The sequence below is a fragment of the Arachis ipaensis genome, chromosome B6 (assembly GCF_059453495.1).
Source record: "Arachis ipaensis isolate K30076 ecotype BB chromosome B6, ASM5945349v1, whole genome shotgun sequence".
NCBI lineage: Eukaryota > Viridiplantae > Streptophyta > Magnoliopsida > Fabales > Fabaceae > Arachis > Arachis ipaensis.
This window is the reverse complement of record NC_142441.1, coordinates 124,623,524-124,640,810: the sequence shown is the minus strand read 5'-3', so window position 1 is coordinate 124,640,810 and position 17,287 is coordinate 124,623,524. Positions and strand designations below refer to the sequence as shown.

At 36.7% G+C, this 17,287-nt stretch overlaps 1 protein-coding gene across 3 annotated transcripts; it reads right to left on the bottom strand.

Moving 5' to 3' along the window:
* Window positions 1-4,883: 4,883 nt before the first annotated feature.
* LOC107604813 (transcription factor IIIB) lies at window positions 4,884-8,554 on the bottom strand. 3 transcript variants are annotated; one of them, XM_016306508.3, is made up of 5 exons: window positions 8,332-8,554; window positions 7,429-7,530; window positions 7,186-7,340; window positions 5,826-5,936; window positions 4,884-5,469 (listed from the first exon to the last, which is right to left on the bottom strand). In XM_016306508.3, the coding sequence occupies exons 3-5, from the start codon at window positions 7,300-7,302 to the stop codon at window positions 5,119-5,121; spliced, it is 579 nt and encodes a 192-aa protein (XP_016161994.1). In that variant the 5' UTR covers window positions 7,303-7,340; window positions 7,429-7,530; window positions 8,332-8,554; the 3' UTR covers window positions 4,884-5,118. The 3 variants fall into 3 exon arrangements, with proteins under 3 accessions (XP_016161994.1, XP_088348314.1, XP_016161993.1); XM_088492188.1 differs by having other exon boundaries at window positions 7,429-7,534; window positions 8,332-8,504; XM_016306507.3 differs by lacking the exon at window positions 7,429-7,530 and having other exon boundaries at window positions 8,332-8,504.
* Window positions 8,555-17,287: the final 8,733 nt, after the last annotated feature.

The window sequence follows — 17,287 nt, the reverse complement described above, 5'->3', positions numbered from 1 at the left end:
TCCTTTACCTTGACCCCATTACAACCTTGAAAAAGACCTCATGATTTTTGTATGCCTATATTCTATAATTGTTGATTGGTTAGATGAAGAACAAAGCTACAGGAAGTAAGGATAAAAAGAAGAATAGAGTGATTAACCCAATAAACACTGAGTGACTAGAGAGTAAACACAGAATCCAGTGAGGGTTCAATAGCTCATCACCATATATCTCTGCTTAAATTGTTAATTGTCTTGCAAGTTTGAAAAATATTTCTTTTTACCCATCTCAATTGTAAAAGTACTTTAACATTATCTAAGGTTGGCTCTGCATATATGATTCCTTGAGAATGTGAATTAATTCAACTACATGTAAGTTTTATATACAAGTGAATGACAATTAGAATTGCATGATTCATGTAGGTAGTTGCATTTAGAGTAGATTGCATTGCATGAGATTCCACCACTTTAACTTTAACCTTACTCTTTATCTTGGATTTAGCATGAGGACATGCTATTGTGTAAGTGTGTGGAGGTTGATAAACCCATATTTTATGAAATATTTTGTGCCTAATTTAAGTGATTTATTTAATCCTTCACTCACTTATTCATGTTAATTACATGGTTTTACTTTCCCTTCCTTATTATGTGATATATGTGAAAAACATATTTCCTATGCTTTAAGAATAATTATTTTAATTACCCTTTATTACCATTCGATGCCGTGATTTGTGTGTTGAGTAGTTTTAGATCCTCTAAGGTAGGAATGACTTAAAGGATGGAAAGGAAACATACGAAAATAGAAGGAAAGCACAAAATGGAGTTTTTGAAGAAACTGGCAGCGACGCGAACGCGTGGGCGACGCGGCCGCATGCCCAGCGCGAAGAGAGCACGACGTGATTGCGTGAATGACCCGAACGCGTGCCACGAGCAAAACGTAGATGACGCGGACACATGACCGAAGCGAACGCATGATAAGGAAAACTCCAGATGACGCGACTGCGTGACCCATGCAGACGCGTGACAGAGGTCGCGCACCAGAAAACGCTCCCAGCGATTTCTGAAGCCCTTTCTGGCCTAGATCCAAGTCCAGAAGGCACAGATCAGAGGTTATGAAGTGGGAGAATGCATCCATTCAAGGAGGCTCCAATTATTCACTTTTGATGATTTAGACGTAGTTTTTAGAGAGAGGTTCTCTCCTCTCTCTCTTAGGATTAGGATTTAGGATTTTTCTCGCTTTCATGATTATCCCTTTTTATCAGGTTCAATTTTCCTTTTTATTATCTTCTCAATTTAATTTATCAACTTCTCTATGTTACAGATAATTCTCTTAATTAATGTTATTTGAGGTATTTCAGTTTATGATTGCTCTCTTTTGTTTATGTTACTGTTACTTCCAACCTGAGATATTTTTATTTGAGTAGATTTACTTTTCCCCTTTTGGTCTTGGTTAAGAAATCAGTAACTCGGGAGTTATCAAACTCAACGTGATCGATAATTGTTATCTTTGCTAATTGAATTGAACTTCAATAATTCCAGTCCTTTCTTAGGAATTGACTAGAACCTGAAGATCAGACTAATTAATCCACTTGATCTTCCTTTGCTTTAGCAAAGGCTAACTAAGTGGGATTAAGACTCAATTCTCATCACCATTGATAAGGATAACTTGGATAGGATTTCCAATTTCTCATACCTTACCAAAAGTTTATTTTACAGTCATTTACTTATTTTAATTGCAATTTAAATTCACTATCTCTCCTTACTTTCAAAACCCCAATTTACAATCTTCATAACCAATAATAAGAACATACTTCCTTGCAGTTCCTTGAGAAGACGACCCGAGGTTTGAATACTTCGGTTATCAATTTATTTAGGGGTTTGTTACTTGTGACAACCAAAACGTTTGTACGAAGGGATTTCTGTCGGTTTAGAAACTATATCTACAACGCGACTATTTTTATAAAATTCTTTACCAGCAAAAATCCTAACGTCAGTGACCCCCGGCTGCTGCAACAAAGGATTGGAAAGTTTTACTAGGTCTGGTACCTGCTTCCTCGTTATTCACTATTGTACGACGCACGGACATGCTTAGTTCACTGTACTGTTTGAGCATCTGTGCTTGATCTGGACAGCAGGGATGTGAATAATGCAACACGACCTTCGAAATTATCCAAACACCAACATCCTTCAATACGTGTATATAAATTCTTGCAGGACAATTTAAACCAGCGGAGGGATTTGTCTTCTCGGTCAGAGATATTTTCGATTTCCATTTTCCCTCTCTGCTACATGTAATTATTTGATTCTTAATTTTGTTTCCCTTCTTATTTGTGCACCAAACTCTTGTAGAAAAACCTGAAACCTTTGAATAATCCTTGTAGAATTTTATAGCATCTTCAAGGGTGTTAAAATTCATCCCAACCTTGGGGACATACTAGTCATCAACACCACAGAAGGTCTGCAAAAATACACTCAAAATACACCATATTAAAACAAGCATAAACTATAGAATGCAAACATAACTATAAAACCATTATAAAAAATAAGAAAACCAGATTCATGAATCATAACTAAACAGAAACTAAAACAATTCAACTAAAATAATAAGACAATTCACCTTCCATCAGATGAAAAGTCATAAAATGTAAATGCACCCAAACATCCCTTAAATGCACCCAATTATTACTGATCTACACCCGAATGTCTGATATAAAATGGACAAAATTATTTTAATTCTAATGAGAACTAGTGCATTAGATTGAATTCAAATAAGGAAGAATAAATAGCAAATATCATAGACAAGGTGCACGCATGATTCAGCTACACAATCAAAAACTACTAATTGGATTCAAATTCAGATTCAATTACTAACTAAAACTAAATCACACCTCAGGAACTTCAGTGGATTTAGTTTTAAAATCCACTTCGCTCTGGTTTAGCTAACAATCTGAAGTTGAATCATCCATTATCTTCAAAAACGATTTCACAGCTTGATGGATAAAACCACAATGAAAAATCTGAAGCACGTAAATGAAGAAGAAGAAAGCAGAGAGAAACGCGCGTAAAGAACAAAGGAGAAGACAGAGAGAAATGCACAAAAGAGATGGAAAAGAGAAGACAAGAAAATGCAGAAGAAATTCGAAAAAGGAAGCAAAATCTTTTCGAAAAAGGAAGTTATATATTCGCGCGTTGATTGATTGAAAAATCTGTTAAACAGGCGCGTGAAACATACGTGCCAAGAGAAGCGCGTTTTAGAGATAAGGGATATTGAGGACTTGTAAGACATGTATAGGAAAAAGACTTGTATGTGGAGATTTTCTGTAATAAATTTTGGCACCGTCAACAAAGAAAATGTTAGAAGAATTAATGCAATCAATTTAAAATCTTTGAAGGATGAATTTAATTAAAAAAATCTTTTGGAGATAAATTTAAAGAATGAGTGATCTTTTAAAGACGAATTTGACCATTTACCAAAAAAAACAAAATATTTTATTAAATTTTAGCGTGTTTGATTTTTTTAAGTAAAAACAGATGTTTCCTAACCTAATTATCATTATCCATCACCGTCATTATCCTCAATTTTAACTGTACGCTTTCCACCTAACAAATATCGGTTGACCGTCGACTTACCGATTTCTTCTTTGCTCTTTAAAGTGCGGGCTATGCTACACATCCAAGTGTTTTTCATCCAAGTTTTATTCAAGTAGGTCTAACACCAACAAAAAGTCACTCTCACTAAAAGAGCGTCATTACACGCGCTGATCTTCTTCTTCTTTCAAATTCACGTATACCTCCTCCTTGTTCTTCTTCGCGTCCGCAGATTCTTCTTCTACTTCTCCTCCTCCTCCTCCTCTTCCTCCTTCTCTTCTTCTTCTCATCTTTCGTTATCATCATCACCAACAACATCAATATTTTGTTAATGGATTATTTTTTCAATCGAATTGAATGAAATGCAATTGCTAAATTGAATTATTGAAAGGACGCAAGTGCTTTGAATATGAATTGAATTGAATTGATAATCTCTAAATTGTAGACAAATGTGTTTCGAATTTAATTTTATATAATGGATTATGTTTCGTTTATTCAATACTATACAATTGTTTCACCATGAGTACATATTCGATTCATTATGCAGAAAGCTGTTCAAATTTGAATTTATATAATGGATAATGTTCTGTTTATTTAGTACTATATAATTGTTTCACCATAATAACATGTTTGGTTCATTTTTGTTCTGCACAATTCAAAACTCTACCTCCTCATCTTCTACTGCTTCTTCACCAGGGAGAGGAAGAAAAGACAAAAAAATACAGCAACAACAATAACAAAAGAACGACGATAAGAAGAAAACACGTGAAAAAGAAGGAATGCGAAAAAGGAGGAGAATGAGGAGGAGGAGGAACGCGAAAAAGAAGGTGAAGAAGAAGACGACGCTCCGTGCGTAAACGAACGTGAGAAGAAGAAGAAGAAGAAAAAGCGCGGGAGAGAAGAGAAGAAGAAAAAGAGAAAAAGCATAAGGAAACACGTTACCTAAAATTGCTTGGATGAATTTAAATGCTAAAATTATTTGGATGCGAAGAATATCTCTTAAAGTGCCACTCTACTATCCACATTAAAGTTAGATTAAAACTGCATCATTAAAGTGATTTCTTTATGAAAAGTACATACTTTTTTTTTCTTTTTCTGGTCTTGCAAACATACTTTATCTTATATATATGCCGAACAAAACTTAATTCTTTAAAAAACAAAACAAAAAAACAAAGGTGGGGAAACGCTATATATTTCAAAAATGAAACCAATTGTAGCAAAAAACTGAAAGAAAATGGAAGTAATGTCTGATTAACTGTACCAAATCTTGCAGGATTAAATTCAACCAAATATGTAACGAATTAAAAGCTACTGAAAGATTATAGCAAGGCAAACATACAAGATAATCTATTATTTAACCATAGCTCACAAACAAGCTCACATGACCATAACATATAAGACGTAATTTTTATTCAAATATTCCAACAAAGTAATACAAATAAACTACAAATCTGCCCTAGTTCTGCCTTGATTTAATTCAATTCCCCAAGGATGATCAATATTTTCAACAGCCAAGCCAAAAAAAGCATTTCAAATTTCAAAATTTAATTCAGATTACTTAGTGTTGCCACGGGAACTGTCTACTTCATGCACACTTCCACTATCACCTGCATTAGCTTTCTCAAGCACAAGTTCTTGCTGCAATGATTCCATCATCTCCTTTAAGGATTTCTCGTCTCCTCCTATAAGTTTCGTCAAAATCTCGGCTTCCTGCGGGTTGATTTCCGATTGGTCTATTTGTTGCATGTTTGCAATTTTTTCTGTTTTGGCTTGTTTCAGTGCAGCATGTTGCTGCAGTGCTTCTATCATCATATTTGAGCTTCTCTCTTCACCTTCTAGTTGCATTTTCATTACAGCCTCCGCTTCCTTGTCAAGAGGCTTGAAATATTCTTCAATGGTTGCCTCCTGCATGAAAGCAGCATCTTGTCATGCAACAATTTAAGTTATGCAAAATGAAACAATTACAGAACTTATTATGAATTAGAAAACAAATATCATTGAAAAGATACTGTTCACAGCAGGTGGTTATTTTAAATGACAGAAGATGATGCATCCAATTACAGTATTTTCACAAGCAACATGGAGTGGCAGGTCCACACCCCAAAGCATGCTAGTAGAACTTCTTAAGGGAGAAGGAAAAAACATGATTAGAAGCACTACCTTCAAAGTCTAACCGAAGGAAAGAAATGGAAGATTCAAAGAAGATTCCAAAGAAATACATGCATCTAAAATTTTATATTTTTCATGACAATACAACTTACTGCTTGTTCTAGTTGCTTGTTCAAAGCTTGCATGTCTTGAATCATGCGACGAACCTCAGATAAAATAATCTGCTCAGGTACTTTATTTATGGCTGCCTTCCTTGCTTGTGCCTTTACAAGAGAGAAATAATACACATCACAATGAGAGGGCAAACAATGCTGGTTCAAAAGAAATGTTGATATCTGCTTTCAAATTATTGTGGTCGTGGACACATTTATATAAGCACGGACACATCTCCTAACTTGTGTAAGGCACAACAGTGACACTGACAAGGCAGTGACACAGCAGATATGCGACTGACATGGCATTAACACTATGCAACCACTATCAGAACCAGAGGCAGCGGCAGTGCCAACAAGAGCGTAAGCAGCAGAAGCGTGATTGGAGACAATGATACCGAAACAGATGTGCAAGAACTAGACTCTCCCTCTTCGAACTGGTTTATAGTTTTCTTCTCTCTCCTCTATGTTGAAGTTTAGAGTGTAATTGCATATGTTGTGCATTGCGGAATTGAAATTTGTAGAACTGAAATTTATTCAGTTATGAATATATTTATTTTTTATTAACGTATTTTACTGTTTTTACTGATATTGTGTACCATTAATGCCACCCTCACCAATCACAATACACTTTATAACTATAACTTGCTGGATGAATCCTCACTATTTTAATTGGGTTCTTTTCCAGTACAAGCACTTACTGTGCTTTTTCAAATATACAGGTTGTGCTGTTTGCAAATGCTAAACTTGGAAGAGCTTAAGACATAACATTTTGGAATAATGCTATTATTTTTTTAATTAGCATAGCATTTTCATATTTATAATATTAACATATCATTTCATTATTATAATATATACTACATTTTATTACATGACGTGTCTTAACCATGTCCCGTCCTATAATTTTAATTGCCAGTGTCTGCATAGTGCCATGTGTTAATATCTGCTTCCTAACTAAAGCTAAATTCATATCAACTCATTAGGAATCTCGAGAGCTTAGCAACTAACACAAAGTACAATAAAGTAATAACTATTTTGTTCTCCCTCTTTTATAGAAGCATGATATCAGCAACAAGAAAACGTGAGCATTCTTAGAAACTTAGTATTTACGATCTATTCCAACTATAGATAAAAAAGGTAATGTTCTACGTTCTATCAACTACATTTTAAACTGCATGATCATTACGACAGCTCCATTATAGTAGAATAAGAAGTGCCTTTGATTTGAAGTGACAGTTAACTCTAACTAATCACCCTATTTGACATTTACTGCACAGGCCTTACAAATGAAATCTTGAGTCAAGCTCACAACATACTCCAGCAAAGAGTATAATAAATCAGAAAAGAGAATATATCAGACCTGTTGGAGATGATTCTCAAGCCGGTGCCTAAAGTTTCGGATTTTTCGTTCTTCATACCCTGACATCACCCGGACATAAAATAGCATCCTCCTCCCAAACTCTAACAACTTACTCATACTGGCAAATCATCAACCAGTATTTGTTTGGGAATTTCCTGCAAAAGTTAATCCACGTCAGAGTCGCAGAACTAAAGCTCATTAATGTTAATTCATCTGAAAACTCTTGCAAAAATTAATTCATACTGTTTCATGTGGCAGCCATATGGAATCAAAATTTGGTTAAATGATCACCAAACAACGAGACATGAACCTCACACAAGAAGAAAGCCTTATTTTCCCCTAAATCTGCCTTTCAGAAACAGAAAATAAACATTATAAAACCAAATTTAAGTTCACAAGTAAAATGGAAATGGAACAAATTCTGCTTTAACACTAGTGAGGTTTTGACACAATGAAAAATGAAGTTAAATTCATCACTCCATGAAAAAAATATCAGGAGCTTAGTAACTAGCAAAAAATACAATGTAGTAATAGCTGGCATTTTCTCCATATTTCATAGGAGTATGATATCAGGTCAAAGAAAAACTTAACTTTACTTCATAACTGAAGAATTAATTACAAAAATACTTCATAAACTAATCTTGGACACTGGATATCGATAAACCTCAAACTAGAAACATATATTTTTTGGTGAGGGAAAGGGATCACAGACCCCAAACTGGAACATCCAGAGCAAAATAAAAGAACTGGCTATTCACCAAGCTCAAGAATCTAGCAGCTATCAATAGACCAATCGGTACAGTATCGCTATTCGCCACATGCACTAAAGAGAGACATAAATAAAACCTGAAAGTTCATTTCGGCATTTTATCAAACACAAAACTGGCAGCCCATAAATCAATTTAGAACAAATAAAATTTTGTGTATAACTAAGCCGGAAAATTAAAAGAAATCATCTATTTCGTGTTATTCAATCTGGGATTAAGATCCATAGCATGCCAAGCCACGACGTAATTCGAAATTTCCAAATGCCCATAAAGAATATTAGATGCATTTCTCGATTTCATAGCCAAAAAATATAATAATAAAAAGAAAAAGAAACAACAACATTAGATTAGATCATCCAGAAATTAGAAGTAAGTTTACCGAGAACTGAAGCAGAGCAACACAAGTTTTTTGGGCAAATTCTGCAGAGTACTGTAGTGTGGAGCGAGGTGCGAAGTATCGCAGCTGGAAGAGAATACAAAATTATTCCTTCGTGCTTTTCTTTTTCTCCTTCTCTTTCTCTCGGTTTTTTTTTTTTTCTTTTCTGTTTGTTTGTTTTTTTTTTTTTTGAGGGAAATGTTTAAGATGGTCAAGTTAAAATCTTGAACATTGATGAGCCAACTTGCGGTCAGTAACACTTTTTTTTTTTCTTTGGGACTTAATTATGAGAATCGGTGATCAAATCGATTAAGTTATTAGATTATTAGATCCCTAATTTAATTGGTTGATCACTGATTAAATCGATTAATCCGGTCTTATATAAATAAAAATAAAAAATAATAAAAAATTTAAAATTAAAATTTAAAATACATAGTTTTATTAACATTTTAAAAATATCTAGCTATTAAAAACAATATAGAATAGAAATAATAAGTATTTTGTTAATTTTACTTTATCATAAATATTTTAATTTTATTTTTCTATTAAAATAACCATTATTTTTTAATTTTAATAATTTATTAATTAATTTATATCTATTATAATATTATATACAAGTATTTATTAAAAAATAATATTAATAGATATTATATAATTATAAAAAGAAAAAATAAGTGAATTTATAACTAAAATTAAAATAAATTAAATAAAAATAAATTATTTGATGAAATATATTTATATATATATTATAATTTGTAATTAAATTAATAAAAAATATGATTGCCTAGTGGTTGTGAATGGCACCCTTTTCATTGAGGCACCCCAAGCATTTAAAAAAAAAAATTACCTTCCAAACAATTCGGTCGGACTGGTCTCACCGATTTTCACCAGTTCACTCTGAGTTTGATCAATTTGCACCGATTATCTACTTTGTTCGATTCAAGCATCGGATCTGACTAGTATAAGATTCGGTTTATCAAATTTTCGGTCGAACCGGCATAATATGAACCTAAGAAAAATAATTTGTTTATTTACTAGTTATTAATACTTTTAATCAATACCAAAATCATAATTAAAAATGCTTCTTGTACCGTATCCTATCTTGTGCCGATCTTTGAAATAATGAACTTTGAAATGCCTAAAAATTTTACGCTTCTAATGACACTGGCGCCGTACAAGGGGATCGGAGATCCTAAAGTTCACGTTACAAAATTTGAATCCATGATGTTTCTTAACAGTGACTCCGATCCTATCTTGTGCTGATCTTTTCCTACTTTTTTAGATGGAGCAACTTTATTGTAGTTTTCTAATTTACCTGCAGGTTCAATCTCGAGTTTTGACAAATTCACCAAGTTATTCATAAACAACTTTGCATCATCCAAAATTTACGTACAAGATTCAGACTACCTCAGTACGATCAAGCAGGGACAACATGAGAGCCTAAAAAACTACATGACACGTTTCACAATGGCAGCCATGAAAACCCCATACCTCAATCCGGAGGTACACCTGCATGCAATAAAAAGTAACCTCCAACTTGAAAAATTCCTTGAAGCAGTAGCAGTGGCAAAGCTGAAGGCATTGGAAGAATTCAGAGACAAAGCAACTGGACAAATTGAAGTCGAAGAACTAAGAGAAGCTCGAAGAATGGAAAGACTACCATCTCGAAAAGAGGAAAAAAGGTGATGAGCAGATAATTTATACGCTTTTTGGCATTGTTTTTAATACGTTTTTAGTATATTTTAATTAGTTTTTATTATATTTTTATTAGTTTTTATTTAAAATTTACTTTTCTGGACTTTACTATGATTTTGTGTGTTTTTCTGTGATTTCAGGTATTTTCTGGCTGAAATTGAGGGACATGAGCAAAAATCTTATTCAGAGGCTGAAAAAGGACTGCAGATGCTGTTGGATTCTGACCTCCCTGTACTCAAAGTGGATTTTACGGAGCTACATAAGCCCAATTGGAGCGCTCTTAATTGCGTTGGAAAGTAGACATCCTGGGCTTTCCAGCAATATATAATAGTCCATACTTTGCCCGAGATTTGATGGCCCAAACAGGCGTTCCAAGTCGCTCAAGAATTCTGGCGTTTAACGCCGGAACTGGCATAAAAACTAGAGTTAAACGCCCAAACTGGCACAAAAGTTGGCGTTTAACTCCAAGAAAAGTCTCTACACATGAAAGCTTCAATGCTCAGCCCAAGCACACACCAAGTGGGCCCCGGAAGTGGATTTTTACACTAAACATCCTAGCTTACTCATTTTCTGTAACCCTAGGTCACCAGTTTACTATAAAAACTATTTTTAGTGATTCATCTTGTACCTCATGATACTTTACACGTTTCTTATTGTATTCTCTACGGCATGAGTCTCTAAACCCCATTGTTGGGGGTGAAGAGCTCTGCTGTTCTTCATGAATTAATGCAATTACTACTGTTTTCCATTCTATCACGCTTGCTTCTATTCTAAGATATTCATTTGCACTTCAACCTGATGAATGTGATGATCCGTGACAATCATCATCATTCTCACTTATGAACGCGTGCCTGACAACCACCTCCGTTCTACATGCAATCAAGCTTGAATGTGTATCTCTTGGGTTTCTAATCTAAGATTGGAACCTTCGTGGTATAGGCTAGAATTATTGGCAATCATTCCTGAGATCCGGAACGTCTAAACCTTGTCTGTGGTATTCTGAGTAGGATCTGGGAAGGGATGACTGTGACGAGCTTCAAACTCGCGAGTGTTGGGCGTAGTGACAGACGCAAAAGGATCAATGGATCTTATTCCGACATGATCGAGAACCGACAGATGATTAGCCGTGCGGTGACAGCGCATTTGGAATATTTTCACTGAGAGGACGGGAAGTAGCCATTGACAACGGTGATGCCCAACTTAAAGCTTGCCATGGAAGGAGCCTTGCGTGCATGAAGAAGAAGATAGTAGGAAAGCAGAGATTCAGAAGATAAAGCATCTCCAAAGCCTCAACCTGTTCTTCATTATTGCGTAATAAGTATTTATTTCATGTTCTTTTACTTTTTACAATTAAATCTGAGAATTATTGACATCCTGACTAAGAGTTATAAGATAACCATAGCTTGCTTCAAGCCGACAATCTCTGTGGGATCGACTCTTACTCACGTAAGGTATTACTTGGACGACCCAGTGCACTTGCTGGTTAGTTGTGCGGAGTTGCAAAAGTGTGATTGCAATTTCGTGCACCAAAAGGCCGCACAGATCTCAAAACGAGGGACTTAAGAAACTTTTCAAGTTGACACCAAAATTTGATTCATATACCAAGTTCAACACCAAAAGAGAGGATATAATTACAGAAATCTTACACAACAAACTTAAAAAGCCGCCAAGAAAAGCCGGAACATATCAAGATCAGAAGTATGTAGACAAGATCAAATACTATGCATTCCTCCAAAAATATGGCCATACCACTGATGAATGTGTAGTAGCCAAAGACCTATTGGAGAGGTTAACCAGACAGGGTTTATTGGATAAATATGTCACTTCCAGAAATCAAAAGGAAGCAGCCAGGGATACTGACAAGCTGAGCCATTGTTTAGATCATAAAGACAAAGGAACTTGGCATGGAGCGGTCAAAATTCCTACTTCGAAAGGAGTAATAAATTACATTTCATGAGGTTTTGAAGGAGGAAGAGCAACCAATACAGCCAGAATAAGAAGTTACTGAGCCATGATGACGATTGATGGATTTTGTCAAAAGATACATACTTCACCTCCATTTGCTGTAAAAGATCAAGCTAAGAGGTGGTTAAATAACCAACCCACAGCAAGCATAAAAACATGGAGACAATTAACGGACAAATTTCTGAATCAATTTTACCCTCCAAAAAGGATGACACAGCTAAGGCTGGACATCCAAGGCTTTAAACAAGAGGATCATGAATCTCTTTATAATGCCTGGGAGAGGTACAGAGGGATGTTAAGAAAATGCCTCTCTGAAATGTTTTCAGAGTGGGTACAGTTAGACATCTTCTACTATGGACTTACAGAAAAAGCTCAGATGTCTCTAGACCACTCAGCTGGTGGATCTATACACATGAGAAAAACAATTGAAGAGGCTCAAGAACTCATAGATACAGTTGCTAGAAATCAACATCTGTACTCAAACAGTGAGTCCTCCATAAAAGAAGAGGCTATGGCAGTAACTACTGATCCCAATCCTCAAGAACATATTGTTGAACTTAATCAGCAATTACTCCTTATGACAAAACAATTAGCAAAATTCAAAGAGATGCTCCAAGACACTAAAAATGCTAACAAGAATATAGAAGCACAATTGAATCAGACAAGATAGCAGTTATCTAAACAGATAACAGAAGAATGCCAAGCTGTCCAACTAAGGAGCGGGAAGACATTGAATAACTCAGCTCAAAATAGCAAAAAGTCAAGAAAGGAACAAATGACAGAGGATGACCAAACCACTACCCAAGATCCCTCTGAGGACATCAAGAGCCCAGAGAGGAATAACTCTGGCGTTCAAACGCCAGAAAAGGGTGGGAAGCTGGCGTTAAATGCCCATCCAGCACCTAACCCTGGCGTTCAAACGCCTATGAGGAATCAGACACCTGCAAGTGCTGATAGTAACCCCTCTAAGAAGGCTTCTCCAACCACTTTTGTAGGGAATAAACCTGCAACAACTAAGGTTGAAGAATATAAAGCCAAGATGCCTTATCCTCAGAAGCTCCGCCAAGCAGAACATGATAAACAATTTGCCCGCTTTGCAGACTATCTCAGGACTCTTGAAATAAAGATCCCGTTTGTAGAGGCACTTGAGCAAATACCTCTTATGCTAAGTTCATGAAAGAGATCTTAAGTCATAAGAAGGATTGGAGAGAAACTGAAAGAGTGTTTCTCACTGAAGAATGTAGTGCAGTCATTCTAAAAAGCTTACCAGAAAAGCTTCAAGGTTGGGCCATTTGCCCTTCCCACTGACTTTGTAGTGCTGGAAATGGAGGAGCACAAGAGTGCAACTCTCATTCTAGGAAGACCTTTCCTAGCAACTGGACGAACTCTTATTGATGTACAAAAAGGGGAAGTGACCCTGAGAGTCAATGAGGATGAGTTCAAGTTAAATGCTGTCAAAGCTATGCAGCATCCAGACACAGCAAATGACTGCATGAGCACTGATATTATTGACTCTTTGGTGGAAGAGATCAATATGACTGAGAGTCTTGAATCAGAGCTAGAGGACATCTTTAAAGATGTTCAGCCTGATTTGGAGGAACCAGAGGAAATAAAAGAACCTCTAAAAATCCCCCAGGAAGAGGAGAAACCTCCTAAATCAGAGCTCAAACCACTACCACCATTCCTGAAATATGCATTTCTGGGAGAGGGTGACACTTTTCCAGTGATCATAAGCTCTGCTTTAAATCTACAGGAAGAGAAAGCACTAATTCAAGTGCTAAGGACACACAAGACAGCTCTTGGGTGGTCCATAAGTGATCTTAAGGGCATTAGCCCAGCAAGATGCATGCACAAGATCCTATTGGAGGATGATGCTAAGCCAGTGGTTCAACCACACAGGCGGCTAAATCCAGCCATGAAGGAAGTGGTGCAGAAAGAGGTCACTAAGTTACTACAGGCTGGGATTATTTATCCTATTTCTGATAGCCCCTGGGTGAGCCCTGTCCAAGTTATCCCTAAGAAGGGAGGCATGACAGTGGTTCATAATGAAAAGAATGAACTGGTTCTCACAAGAACAGTTACAGGGTGGCGTATGTGTATTGACTACAGAAGGCTCAATACAGCCACCAGAAAGGACCATTTTCCTTTACCATTCATAGACCAGATGCTAGAGAGACTAGCAGGCCATGAATATTACTGCTTTTTGAATGGCTATTCAGGCTACAACCAAATTGCAGTGGATCCTCAAGACCAAGAGAAAACAGCATTCACATGTCCATTTGGAGTATTTGCTTACAGAAGAATGCCTTTTGGTCTGTGCAATGCACCTGCAACCTTTCAGAGGTGCATGCTCTCTATCTTCTCTGATATGGTAGAGAAGTTCCTGGAAGTCTTCATGGATGACTTCTCAGTATTTAGAGACTCATTCAGCTCCTGTCTTGATCATCTAGCACTTGTCCTGAAAAGGTGCCAAGAGACTAACCTGGTCTTAAACTGGAAAAAATGTCACTTTATGGTGACTGAAGGAATTGTCCTTGGACACAAAATTTCAAGCAAGGGGATAGAGGTGGATCAAGCCAAGGTAGAGGTAATTGAGAAATTACCACCACCTGCCAATGTTAAGGCAATCAGAAGCTTTCTGGGGCATGCAGGATTCTACAGGAGGTTCATAAAGGATTTTTCAAAAATTGCAAAACCTCTAAGCAACCTGCTAGCTGCTGACATGCCATTTGTGTTTAACACAGAGTGTCTGCAGGCGTTTGAGACCCTAAAAGCCAAGCTGGTCACCGCACCAGTCATCTCTGCACCTGACTGGACATTACCATTCGAATTAATGTGTGATGCCAGTGACTATGCCATTGGTGCAGTGTTGGGACAACGGCATAACAAGCTTCTGTACATCATTTACTATGCCAGTCGTGTTCTAAATGACGCACAGAAGAATTACACAACCACAGAAAAAGAGTTACTTGCAGTGGTTTATGCCATTGACAAGTTTAGATCCTATTTAGTAGGTTCAAAGGTGATTGTGTATACTGACCATGCTGCTCTTAAATATCTACTCACAAAGCAGGATTCAAAACCCATGCTCATAAGATGGGTGTTGCTTCTGCAAGAGTTTGATATAGAAATAAGAGACAGAAAAGGGACAGAGAACCAGGTAGCTGATCACCTGTCCCGGATAGAACCAGTAGCAGGGGCGTCCTTCCCTCCTACTGAGATCTCTGAGACCTTTCCGGATGAGCAACTTTTTGCCATTCAGGAAGAACCATGGTTTGCAGACATTGCAAATTATAAAGCTGTGAGGTTCATACCCCAGGAGTACAGCAGGTTGCAAAAGAAAAAACTAATTTCTGATGCAAAGTACTACTTATGGGATGAACTATATCTCTTTAAGAGATGCGCAGACGGAATGATCCGCAGATGCGTCCCTAGAGAGGAGGCACAGAAGATCCTGTGGCATTGCCATGGATCACAGTATGGAGGACATTTCAGAAGTGAGTGAACAGCCACTAAAGTCCTCCAATGTGGCTTCTATTGGCCTACTCTCTATAGAGATGCCCGAGAGTTTGTGCGTAACTGTGACAGTTGCCAAAGAGCTGGTAACTTGCCTCATGGTTATGCCATGCCTCAACAAGGGATCTTAGAGATTGAGTTGTTTGATGTATGGGGTATTGACTTCATGGGTCCTTTCCCACCATCATACTCAAACACTTACATTCTGGTGGCAGTAGACTACGTATCTAAATGGGTGGAAGCAATTGTCACACCCACTAATGATACCAAGACTGTGCTGAAGTTCCTCCAGAAACATATTTTCAGCAGATTTGGTGTTCCCAGAGTACTAATCAGTGATGGGGGCACCCATTTCTGCAATCAACAGCTTTACTCTGCTATGGTTCGATACGGAATTAGCCACAAAGTAGCAACTCTGTATCATCCACAGATAAATGGGCAGGCTGAAGTCTCTAACAGAGAATTAAAGAGAATCCTGGAACGAACTGTAATTGCCCGAAGAAAGGATTGGGCAAAGAGCTTGGATGATGCTCTGTGGGCATACAGAATAGCATTCAAGACTCCTATAGGAACCTCTCCATTTCAGCTTGTGTATGGCAAGGCCTGTCATCTGCCCGTGGAACTGGAACATAAAGCCTACTGGAAAACCAGATTCCTAAACATGGATGCTAAGTTAGCTGGTGAGAAAAGATTGCTCCAGCTAAATGAGCTAGAGGAGTTCAAACTCAATGCTTTTGAAAATGCAAAAATTTATAAGGAAAAAGCAAAAAAGTGGCATGACAAGAAATTGTCATCCAAAGTCTTTGAGCCAGGACAAAAAGTTCTGCTGTTCAACTCTAGGCTCAGATTATTCCTCGGAAAATTAAAATCCCGGTGGAGGGGACCATATGTGATCACAGGAGTGTCACCATATGGTTATGTTGAGCTTCAAGATATTGATTCTGACAGAAAGTTCATTGTTAATGGACAGAGAATCAAACATTATCTTGAAAGCAATTTTGAGCAAGAATGCTCAAAACTGAGGCTTGAATGAAGCTCAGTAAAGGTCCAGCTAAAGACAATAAAGAAGCGCTTGCTGGGAGGCAACCCAGCCATTAGCAAGTTTTTTGTCTTAATTAATACTTGTAGAAGTTGATATACATTTTTCTTCAAAGGTTAATCATCAAAATTGAAGGAATTCACAGAGTTACAGAAGAATTCAGTGCAAAAAGCAGAGAAAATGAGCTTGCTGGCAAGAAAACGCCAGTAAAGGGCATTTTGGGCGTTAAACGCCAGAATGGGTACCATTCTGGGCGTTTAACACTAGCCAGGGTACCTGGCTGGGCGTTAAACGCCCATAATGGCCAACAATTGGGCGTTAAACGCTAGAATGGATACCATTCTGGGCGTTTAACGCCAGAAAGGCAGGGGGAGGAGATTTTGTTTCCAACTTCAAATTTTTTCAAATTTTCATGTTTTGATTCATACTTTTCTGCATAAAAATGTTTCAAACTTTCATCATTCACCCTCAATTTTCAAAAATTCAAACATTTTCTAAATCTCTTTTCAATTTTCTTTCAAATCCTTCCCAAATCTTCTTCAAAAACTCAATTATCTTCTTAATTTCTTTCCAAATCTTTTTCAACTCATCATATCATCTTTTAAATTCTTAGATGCATAACCAAATTTTCAGATTTAACATCTTTATATCCTTTTCAATTACAAATCTCATCTTTTTCATATCATGATTTTATTTTCTTCCATCAATCATATATCTATGTCATATCTCTTTCAAATTTTTCGA

What these genes read in the sequence shown, in the direction of transcription:
- LOC107604813 (XM_016306508.3), bottom strand. Translation starts at nt 7,302, where the DNA reads ATGAGTAAGTTGTTAGAGTTTGGGAGGAGGATGCTATTTTATGTCCGG. An exon ending in TTGAGAATCATCTCCAACAG is followed by an intron (nt 5,937 to 7,185) that starts GTCTGATATATT and finishes TCTCTTGTAAAG; the next exon opens with GCACAAGCAAGGAAGGCAGC. An exon ending in ACAAGCAACTAGAACAAGCA is followed by an intron (nt 5,470 to 5,825) that starts GTAAGTTGTATT and finishes GCTTTCATGCAG; the next exon opens with GAGGCAACCATTGAAGAATA.